This window comes from Arvicanthis niloticus, chromosome 27 (assembly GCF_011762505.2).
Source record: "Arvicanthis niloticus isolate mArvNil1 chromosome 27, mArvNil1.pat.X, whole genome shotgun sequence".
Classification (NCBI taxonomy): domain Eukaryota; kingdom Metazoa; phylum Chordata; class Mammalia; order Rodentia; family Muridae; genus Arvicanthis; species Arvicanthis niloticus.
This window is the reverse complement of record NC_133435.1, coordinates 11,805,628-11,816,598: the sequence shown is the minus strand read 5'-3', so window position 1 is coordinate 11,816,598 and position 10,971 is coordinate 11,805,628. Positions and strand designations below refer to the sequence as shown.

Genomic DNA, 10,971 nt, shown 5'->3' with positions numbered 1-10,971 from the left:
GACATCAGGTGACATTTTATGCCTATAGCAAAGCTTTTCCCCCACATCAATGTATCTGCTTTTTAATTTAAGCATGCCCATACATTTTAAATTTGCCTTGATTTATATCTTTCTTCGTTCTCCAAAACTAGAAAAACTTTATGAAATGTCTTCCATGTTAGAACTTGGAATTTGGGGTAACCTAAATCTATGTTCTTAGGTGCTGGTCACTCAAAATAGTTTGAATAAACCATCTCATTTTATTACCTTTAAGGTGAGATTCTCTCTCTCTCTCTCTCTCTCTCTCTCTCTCTCTCTCTCTCTCTCTCTCTCTGTGTGTGTGTGTGTGTGTGTGTGTGTGTGTGTGTGTGTGTGTTTATGACACAAGCAGTTTAGCTTGATGTATCTTAACCAACCCTACCAATGTCCTTTGTCCCCTTTTCCCCTAGCAGGCACCCATGCTAATTCAAGGGCCTTCCCTGCCAGGGAAGCAAGTCGTTGGAAAACAGACACACACCTCTGCTTCTGCCCCTCCGAGTCCAATCCCGCTGTCTGTCTAACTCTGCAATGGAACAGGAACAGGAGCTTCAGCCTACCTCTCCTGCCCTACCTTCTACCCTTTTGTCCACTACTCATTACTTAATTCCAGCCCCCAACTCCAACAGGCACCCTTGCTAGCCCACAGGCCTCCCAAGCTAGAAAACAGTATACAGACTGCAGATCTTCTCGGAGTCTCAGTCCCAGCCCTGGAGCAGAAACATCTGTGGCAGCCTTCCCTGCCCACTTGTTCTGTCTCCTATGAACATCCCACAGATCTACCTTCTTTTCCTGGACTTGTTTTGTTACAGCTCACTTCTTTCTTGAAGACTAAGACTCATTCCCTTCCTTTCCTGTGCTCTTCCAAGTGTTCAGGAAAGATCATTTCCATGGTTGACTCCTTGCCAGATTTGGGCATTTAAACCTAAGTTTAATTAGAGAAAGAAACATGCGCACACAGTAATTGTGGTTATTTCTCAATCTGCATTCACGCCCTGTTGGAAGGGAACTAGCTATATGCTTTCAGTTTCAGTAGCTCTGCAGTGTAGAAGAGAAACGCCATGGCTGGTAAGTTTTCTCTGTTATTAAAGGGGCTTATTTGGGGAATAAGTCATTTGGAAAGGGACTTGCTTTTCTGAAAGCCATAATTAGTTTCTGGAGTTATTTAGATGAGCTGAATCTGGGGAAAGGGAAGACTACGTAGCAGTCCACACAGAAGATTCTTGAAGCCATAATCTCTGGCCAGGGCCAGAAAGGAAATGGTGCTTTACTTGTATCCTGCCATCGTTTTTTTTTTTTTTTTTTTTTTTTTTTGCAATTATTTATTTATTTATTTATTTTGCATTATTAAATATTCTTAGTCTGACAGAGGGAACTGGATAAGTGACAGAGATGGTGGCAGCAAAAGAAAATGGTTTATGCTTCTTGAGTTCTAACAGAAAGATGGTAACTTGGTACATGTGCCTCACACTTTATGCTTTTGTGTAATGTTGAAGGTCAAATGTGGAGCAGAGATAGAAAAACAAGAGCAGAAGAAATGATGTTTGTGAAAGGGACGTTTTGCTAATTCACTCTGAAAGAGGGTATGCCTTTTTTTACTACAAAAAAGGAACATGAAACTATTTTCTTTACTTGAGAATTCTTTGTGCCTTAAACAGACAAGATCCTGAAGGTAAAGAGGAAGCAATTTATCCAGTCTGCGACTGAAGAGACAATAAAAGGATTGCTGGATGAACTTTTAGAGAAGAGAGTATTAAACCAGGGAGAGATGGAAGGAATACAGCATAATAATAGGACGGTTATGGACAAGGCACGAGACCTGTGTGATCATGTCATTAAAAAAGGACCCAAGGCAAGCCAAATCTTCATCGCTTGCATTTGTGATGAAGACTGCTACCTGGCAGAAAGGTTGGAGCTCCAATCAGGTAAGAGTCTGCGTATTAGACCAAGTTGAGAGTCTATTTACTTGGGTAACCAATGTCTGATTGATAAATTTCTTATGTAGTTTGAAGACAACTCTCTCACCTTCAACTCCAGACACCCATTTTTGTGTCCGTGGTCTTGTTGTCTGTCTCATGACTCCTTTATTCCCATTCCTTCTGCCTTGTCTCTTGTAGCACACATTGGTCTCCATCTCACTAATCTCGGTCTCTCAGTATGACCTTGCTATGGTGAATTAATTTCCGTTGTCTCTCTTTTGGTCCATCAGCTGAAACTTCTGTTGCTATAAAAGATTCTAAGGGAGGACATCCTTCCTCCTCCGGTACACATACTGGTAGAGGAATAATACCCATTGGAGCTTCTTTCACTATTATCTTCAAGGGGTGAACCGAGGTTGGGGGTGCTATGAGTAACTCACATTTGCCTCTTCTTATTCTCTGTATATCTTGCTTTAGCAAAGCAGTTCTTGTGTATTTATACTAAAACTTTTTAAGTCTGTGTCCAAGTCTTATTTCCCTAGTTAGGTACCAAACATTACCATTCAAGTACCTAATAGACATATCCCCATTTTTTTCTGGATATTTTATCTGAACACCCCCCCCCAAAGGCAAATTTGTTATTCTTTCCCAACCCACTTCTTAGCAGTTTTCTTAATCAATGCTATCATCACTGGCAGTTTTTCAAATCTGAAACTCAAAAATGCAGCCTAACCGCTTCTTTCCCCTCCTACCTACTTTCAGTCTGCGGCTAGGTTTTAATGAGTTCCTGTCTCAAGTCTTCTACCATCTTATCACACTCTGTTATCATAGCACATAGTAGCTGCCAATTATGAAATCTCTACAGTCATCCTATTTCAGCTATAATTTTTTTGATCATTACAAGAAAAAGTTATCACATGCCAATTGTACTCCAGACATTATTCTATAGAGTATTCAAGAATAAGTATGACAAATTATACTACGACTGAACTGAACTTGCATAAATATTATTTAAAATAATAAAGGTATAATTAGTAACAAAGCTATCACTGAGTTAAAGCTGCCAGAATTTCAGGCACAGTAATTATAGTATAAACTCTTATTAAGACAACATTGGCTGTAGTAAGAAAGTCAATATTCACCTTTGTTCTTACATGGTAGAAGGCTGATTATTATTCGTGATGATTATAAAATAGTATTCTTAGTGAGCAAGGAGCTCTCTTACATGCCAGACATCTTCCACACTGTGTCTTACACCTACAGGCAACAGCACTAACAGAACTATGCTTACAGTTATCCTGTAAGAGACATTGCAACGAATCTGAGAAGATTATTTGTGAAATAATCTTCTTGTAAGCTCAGCTTAGATGTGTCACACACCAAACACATGTGTGACTTCTATTGGATACAGCTGATCACTCAGACAGGAAACGTTCTGGAGTGCTGGTAACAATGACAGCTTGGTGGTCCAGGGTGGGGGCATCCTACAGACGCTGAGTACAGATTCTGAGAGTGTACAGTCAACTTTTCCAATGCAAATAAAAAGCAAAACTAAGCTTCATTTCATACAACATAGAATTACCACAAAAAATATTTATTTCCCAAATGGCAAAACACTGCAGATTGATTGGAGTGGTCTGCACTGAAACGGTCCCTCTACATCATAGAAGCTGAGGCAGTCAGCACACACCACATCCCTTTTTAATAATGTTACTTTTGTGTAAGTTCATTTTTTTCTTAAGAAATAACTAGAGCTACATGTTACAAGAGCAGTTTTCCACCATTGTTATGAAATAATATCTTCTAGGAAACAAACCTTTCTCCCCAGGTCAGAAAGTCAAGTGTTTTAAAAAAAAAATCAATTATCCTACTGGATCAATTAATACTTATCAATCTATGTATTTTCTTGGATATTTCATTTGATGTGCCATTCCCATATAACTCAATGCTCTATTGCATTATTTTAAAAAAAAATCTCTAGTGTAAATAAATATTTGCTTAGTTGCTGTTGCTTTAGATATTTGTACAGAGCATGGCTTCTTTTACCAATTAATAAATATTTTCACATTTCTACAGTATACTAATTCTAAGTAGCATGTATTCTTTTTTACAACCAACCAATTTTTGTGACTTTGTTCAACTTGCTAAACACGCAACAATTTATCTGAATGCCTTTTATAATTACTTAAAATCTGTCTATTTTGATTGCTCAATTTCTATTCTCCAGGCACCTAGGTAAATTATTTCTATTTTGAAATATATCAAGTTTAGATTAAATCATTTAGAAATATATCACCTTGATTGATAATACTAAACTTGGAATAAAAAAAAAATGCTCAGGAACTACTGACATAAACCGTTGTGAAAACACTTCTTCAGAGATAGTCAATAGTGAGTGATATCAATTCACAAAATTTGTAAATTAACTATCATTTACCATTCTACTCTACCTACCTTGGGTTCCTTCTAGTTCACATATTCAATGTTGTTCCTTCTTTGGTTAATATGCAAACACAACAGAAAGTGATGCTGGGAGGCTTGGGCAGAGGATCATTTCTATAAAGTATTTGATGCCTACTGTTGTATATATTTTTTTAAAAAAAATAGGTAAACATGTATTTTTAACATTATTACTATAATCACATAAGAATTATTTTTTACCTACCCTCACTACTTAAAATTCTCTCCTAGGCTCAAATGCTTTCTAAAATAAATATTAAACATTTTAATATTACTTGCTTTGTTTTTATTTAAAATATTTGTCAAAATACGAATCCCAAGGCAGATCCCCCATTACATCACTAGGGATCTCTGGCTTGGAATGTGTTCCATTAACAGTGATCTGTATCTTGTTCTATAGTGTGGTAATGAACTCAGGGTTGCCCTGACTTGTCTACAGCTAAGGCTGTAAAGGGACTGGGTTTGAGACCATCAGAGTTGAATGCACTCATGGTATTTTTCATCTCTTATAGAAACAAAAGAAGAACAGAACAAAGAAGGTGGCACACTTCCAGGACTGAGTGGGAGCCTCAAGCTTTGCTCTTTAGAAAAAGTCCAGAAAGAAAATCCTTCAGAGGTGCTGTACTCAGAATCCAGGATGAAATAAGCTGAAGAATCTTGAGCCCATCCTGAAGGGTGGTGGTTTTGTGTCATAGTCTCACTCATTGCAATGTCCCAAATTTAGAGATTAGAATCCAAAGTCAGATGTGAAGCAGCTGTTAGGTCTACAGTCATTGAAATCCCCCCTCCCCCAAAAAATAAAATTTTACAATTTACAGATTCTAGCTACAAATTATTTTTTCAAATTTTACTTTCAAAATTACGATCAGATTCTCAGAACCCACCTAGTGTTTCACAGACTCCACTAGCTTTCATGAATTAAGACTCAGTTTTCTCCCTACTCTTAATCTAACTCTAACAAGGTTGGTTTCTTGAAAGGATTAAGAGAAGGAAATTAGGAACTGTCATAAGCACATAAAGTAGATAATGAATGAAACAACACTGTCCATTCAATCTGCTTTTCATATAGATTTATCCAATAATGAATACAACACGCCTTGCCCTCATTATCTGCAACATAGAGTTTGATCACCTTCCTCAGAGGGTCGGAGCTGATGTTGACCTCAGAGAAATGAAGTTGCTTTTGCAGGATCTGGGGTATTCTGTGAAAGAAAAAAAGAATCTCACAGCTCAGGTAAGACTTCTCAAGATATAGAAACAGTGCCCGTCTTTCTTCCCCTTAGCTAGAAAAGATGTTAGAGAAGCTAAAGACTGAAGTTTTGCTAGTTCTATACTGGTGATACTCTTTGGTGACTAGCCGCTGAATATTATCTATGCCTGTCAAATGCAAACGTGGTTTAACCAAATTCTCATGCAACATCTAACTGCAAAATGTTTCTATCAGCTCAATAATTTCAGGATGACTTCCTATAATTTTATAGCCTTGCTTTATATAAAATTGAAAATTAGAATTTTTTATTTCCATGTCTATGACATTTATGTATTTATTCAAGGACTCCTTTTACTGTCACTAGTGAAGTCACAAAGTAAAATCACTGGTCTTGTCTCTTATAGGACATGGTGAAAGAGTTGAAAGAGTTTGCTGCCTGCAAAGAGCACATGACTGCTGACAGTACTTTCCTTGTATTCATGTCTCATGGTATCCAGGAGGGAATATGTGGGGTCACATACTCTAATGAAGTTGTGGATATTTTAAAGTTTGACACAATCTTTCAAATGATGAATACTTCGCAGTGCCCAAGCTTGAACAATAAGCCCAAGGTGATCATTATTCAGGCATGCCGTGGAGGTGAGTACTGATGGTTTAAAATAACAGGGCATTCCCATTGAGACTTTATTATTTATAGACAGTACTGGTCAGTGTTTGGGTGTTGATTCCTAAATATCAAACATCTATTTTACCACTCACGTATTTTATGGATTTTAGATCAAATTGGTAAATACTTGCTTCATTTTTTCACTAGAGAATACTGATCTTTGTGCATTATTGGAAAAATAATTAAGGAGAAAATGAATTGTTGAGACATGGCTTATAACAAACATTTTATACATATGTGCATATTCATAAACACACAAATACATAGATATAAATAAAAGACAAACTAATAAGTTTAGAAATAGGGTTTAAGAGAAGTTTCATGACAGCAATAATTCCCTTGAAAATTGTTTGTAATATAAAATCAGTTTTGGTTTTCCAGAGAAAGAAGGAGTGGTTTTGTCAAAAGACTCAGTAGGAGACTCTGAAAAGGAATTCTTAACGGATGCAATTTTTGAAGATGATGGCATTAAGAAGGCCCATAGAGAGAAAGATTTTATTGCTTTCTACTCTTCAACACCAGGTAAAGGGTTTTTATACAGATCTCTTTTGTCACTATTACTGTTACAAAGAGAGACTCCATACATAGCATTACATAAGACTTTTAAGACCACTTTTAAACTTCATATCCAACACCCCTTATCCACACAGACAAGATAGACATGTCTTTTTTCTGAATTAGTAAACTCTTCATGCTGCATGATAGTTCTTTTAAAACTATGAGAGATAATACAGAATTCTGTAGATGAACATCCTCCCTAAAGTTACATAAAATCTTAAAGATGCACATCACTACCTTAGTCAGAACATCATTGTATATGGGCATCAAGTATTTACAGAATCCTAATGCTTGGAATATGGAGACAGAAATATTGGTCACTTAACCTAAGAGCCTCAGGGCCCATTGAAAACCTGGACATTCATCTGTAATCCCAGTATTCTTATGAGTAGTTGGGAGTGTAGATACAGGACAATCTCTTGAAATCATACAGGCCAGCTCGCTTATTTTACATATTAGAGGATAAGTAAGTTTTAATGTGAGATATTTTATACATTAAAGCAAACATTTTAAGTAATTTAAATTATTCTAACTGGTAATATTCAGATTACATTTTTGCTGTTCTATTTATTACATCTAATATTAAGTCTAATTGTTTCCTAATTTGAAATTTCTTCAAATTTCTCAGCAATATATACAAATATACTCTCAGCATGTATGCAAATATATGTCATTGTGGCAGAATATTTGCGTATATTGATATTTGCAAGATAAGGTGGTATTTGTGAAATATTGAAGAATTCCTAAAACATTCACATTAAATTACTCTTACTAACATCTTAGTTTGAATTCTAACTTGTTACTTACTATGTTAAAGCTTAATTAAAACTCATTTGATTCCTTTATTTCCTGGAGTTTATATTTTTGGAAGTCTATATTCTTTTACTCAAGTATGTCCTTAAGGTCTCACATCTAATTAAATAGCTTACAAATTATATTACTGACTATGGTTTCACACTCCAGATATAGCCTACTGCTACATTGGGTGAACCAGGTCTTGATGTATATCTCATTGCATTTTTGTTTCCAATAATAAAATCACAATGGCTATTGATACATTCTGAGTCCATAGGGCTTTACTGAACTATTGGCTACTGCTAAATTATGGAAGATGGATAATCATCTGAAGAAATACACCAGCTAGTAAGCCCATGAGACTATTACATAGTTTTTTTTTCTTTTTTTATTAGATATTTTATTTACACTTCAGATGGCATCCCCTTTCCCCATTCCCCCACCCCACCCCCCTTAGGAAACCCCTATCCCATGCCCCCTTTTCCTTTTTGCATTTATACATTTTTTAAAAATAATGTTAATCATAGGCTTTATAAGTTTGGAATTGTTCAATCAGAGGTGTAACCCACTGACCAACCTAGATATAACATCTATCTTTGACTGGTGGAGATACTTGAACCTCTGCCTCCCTGTCTCCCCCCCTCTTTCTCTCTTTCATCACCTAGCTTCTCCTCTCTTTCTTCTTCTCCTCTTCTTACTCCTTTTCTTCCTCTCAGTACTCCTCCTACCTTAGCTCCTCCTACACATCACCCTTCCTGTTAAAATGAAACTTTTCTCTCAAAATACAATTAGAACATAATTATGCCAATTTGTACCAGTGCTCATGTAAAAACTATTACATAGTTTTTTTACTCATGGTCACTCGGCCATTTCTAATTATACTCAGTGAGTCACTAAAAATACAAAAGACATGCACACAGGAAAGAGACATATAAGGGAGAGAGGTTGGTTAATGAGTAGAAGGAGGTTAAACAGTGGACAAGTCCAATCACACAGTAGAATTTATATGAAAGTAAGCTGGCCTTTTATTACTCTTTTCAATGTGAAAGGTGCTTTCAGAGATACCTGCTTCTACTCCTTTCCATTTCCTTTATCTTCTCAGGTATTTGTTGTGTGTCATCTATTCTTCAATGATCTCCTTTTTAGGAATAATTATCCTCATCTTATAGTTAAGAACATTGCATTTAAAAATGTACAAAGAACTTCTATCAGATTTATTACATTGAATCCTGGAGACACACGCTCAGATACTTATTCTCCCAAACCTGATTACATTCCCTTCTGTAGTCAGCCTAACTCTCTATTAGATTTTTACCTCCTTGAAATCTGGAGCTACACTGTCTGAATATCTGTATTGTTTCAGAAACCATCTTGAGTAAAAGGGGAAATGTACTCATTGAACTTTTTATACACTGAAAAAATAGCAGGCAGTTTATAGAATACAGTATAAACTCTATAATGTGTCCACCCAGAGTTGAAAGGCTAGATCTGAATCAAGGGTTAGATCTATCCTAAGATTTGGAATGTACTTTACTCACAGATACTGTGTCTTGGAGACATCCTGTCCGGGGCTCTCGTTTCATTGAGTCACTCATCAAACACATGAGGAAATATGCCTCATCTTGTGACTTGGAGGACATTTTCAGAAAGGTGGGGCTCTAGATGCTTTATCAATTTTACTTCCCTGGTCTTTAGCTCCTCAAACTGCTTCTAATGGAAAAGTTCTGAGCATGTTTGTCAGTGTTTCAAAAGGGCTATCTATACATAGTGCCAATGTTTTATTATCAGGAGCATTAAGAAATAATCATATATATTAACCTATATCCTTACCTTGTTAGAATATGGACCAGAATCTAGTATCTCTGTGTCCATCATATTGGTCAACTACAAAAAGAGAATTTAATAGTCTGGGAAATATTCTTATAACTTTTGTTCTTACAAATGCCATGAGTTATTGGTTCATTATTTATTGTCATGCTAGTCAACGCAGTCTTTGTCCATCTTGAGTCAAGATCCTACTCTCTGAAAATTATGATTATAATCCTTCCTTTTACTTCTAGGTTCGATTTTCATTTGAACAACCAGAATCTAGGTTACAGATGCCCACCACTGAAAGGTTGACCCTGACAAAACGTTTCTACCTCTTCCCAGAACATTAAAATAAGTATATCATATCAATGGCTTTGTACACTTGTGTGTGCGTGTGTGTGTGTGTGTGTGTGTGCGTGTGTGTGTGTGTGTGTGTGTGTACAATAGGGGGATGTTGGATGAAGACCACTGAAGAGTAATAAAACTGGTCTTAATCCAAGTTTCTACGTCTGGTGTAATACATGGAGAAAACAGAGAGAGACTGAAGGAACACCACATTTTCAGTAATTTACCAAGCACTTTGATTTTTTTAATATTCTCAGAGTTTTGTGGTCCTTTTACAGAGTTGGCTGTCATGAAACAAAATTTTGAGAGGCCCATGCTCTATATGTCTACATTTTATCTCAGTAGGATAAACACTAACCCATGCCTTGGGCTCTTCTCTGTTTTGGGTGTGTATACCAGCATTACAGTGTGATACTATATTCTTCACAGATCTCAGCAGGATGCTTATGTTGTTGTAATTTCTCTTTCCTATAGGAATCCAGGAGTTCATTCTTATGTACCTGTGTTGGGAATCATGCCAATAAGAAGCCAATAATTCTCTAAATAATGCAATAAATCTTAAAACAAAACAAAGCAAAAACTGAAAGTCTGTCCTATTTGTTGCTGCTGGAACTATTCGATGTTCCTTTATTTGATTTAATTTTCAGAACACATGAAGAATAACTCACGGCAACTATTACTGAATTTAGTGTTTGAAATTTTACACACGTATAAAATGCATTCTGATTACTATAACCTCATACCCTCTATAGTATTCTTCCATATAGTACAATTATTCTCCTCTCTACAATTCATATTCAAATATCCATACCTTTTTTTGTTTGTTTTTGAGACCCACTGAGTTTAGCCAGAATTGCTAGTGTAACCATGGGAATGGAATGTTCACTGGAGCCCAGTAGAAACCTTCATGGGAACACCACTGAAAACTGTTAACTACCTGTCTCCCAGAATCCCTCAGTAGCCAGAGCATCAGCAGAGTTCTTAGACTTGATTCTTAAATGCAGAAGTGGATGAGTGCAGTTATTTCTTTTATGATATCCTTTGCTTGTCTTTTCCTGCATTCATACAGACACCACAGGTTTCTGAATTCCAGGAATTTAATGCTCAGCAGAAGAGATGTATAAAATATAACTGGAACAATGATAGCCAAAATAATAAATGGTATCTCAAAATGGAGTATTTACTTATTATTC

The 10,971-nt window shown here is 36.2% G+C and overlaps 1 protein-coding gene across 6 annotated transcripts; it reads left to right on the top strand.

The window, feature by feature from the left end:
- Positions 1-932: 932 nt before the first annotated feature.
- Casp1 (caspase 1) lies at positions 933-10,373 on the top strand. Of its 6 annotated transcripts, none has more exons than XR_013107775.1 (9): positions 933-1,083; positions 1,674-1,940; positions 4,907-5,010; positions 5,464-5,628; positions 6,009-6,243; positions 6,653-6,793; positions 9,165-9,274; positions 9,685-10,164; positions 10,253-10,355. XR_013107775.1 is itself a non-coding variant. In XM_076926153.1 (9 exons), the coding sequence occupies exons 1-8, from the start codon at positions 1,077-1,079 to the stop codon at positions 9,781-9,783; spliced, it is 1,128 nt and encodes a 375-aa protein (XP_076782268.1). In that variant the 5' UTR covers positions 933-1,076; the 3' UTR covers positions 9,784-9,788; positions 10,253-10,373. The 6 variants fall into 6 exon arrangements, 4 of the variants coding, with proteins under 4 accessions (XP_076782268.1, XP_076782269.1, XP_076782267.1 ...); XM_076926153.1 differs by having other exon boundaries at positions 9,685-9,788; positions 10,253-10,373; XM_076926154.1 differs by having other exon boundaries at positions 9,685-9,784; positions 10,253-10,366.
- The last annotated feature ends 598 nt before the right edge of the window (positions 10,374-10,971 follow it).

Coding starts and splice junctions, on each gene's coding strand:
- Casp1 (XM_076926153.1), top strand. Junction 5,011..5,463: donor AGAAAGAAAATCCTTCAGAG/GTGCTGTACTCA, acceptor CTTTTCATATAG/ATTTATCCAATAATGAATAC. Junction 6,244..6,652: donor TATTCAGGCATGCCGTGGAG/GTGAGTACTGAT, acceptor TTGGTTTTCCAG/AGAAAGAAGGAGTGGTTTTG.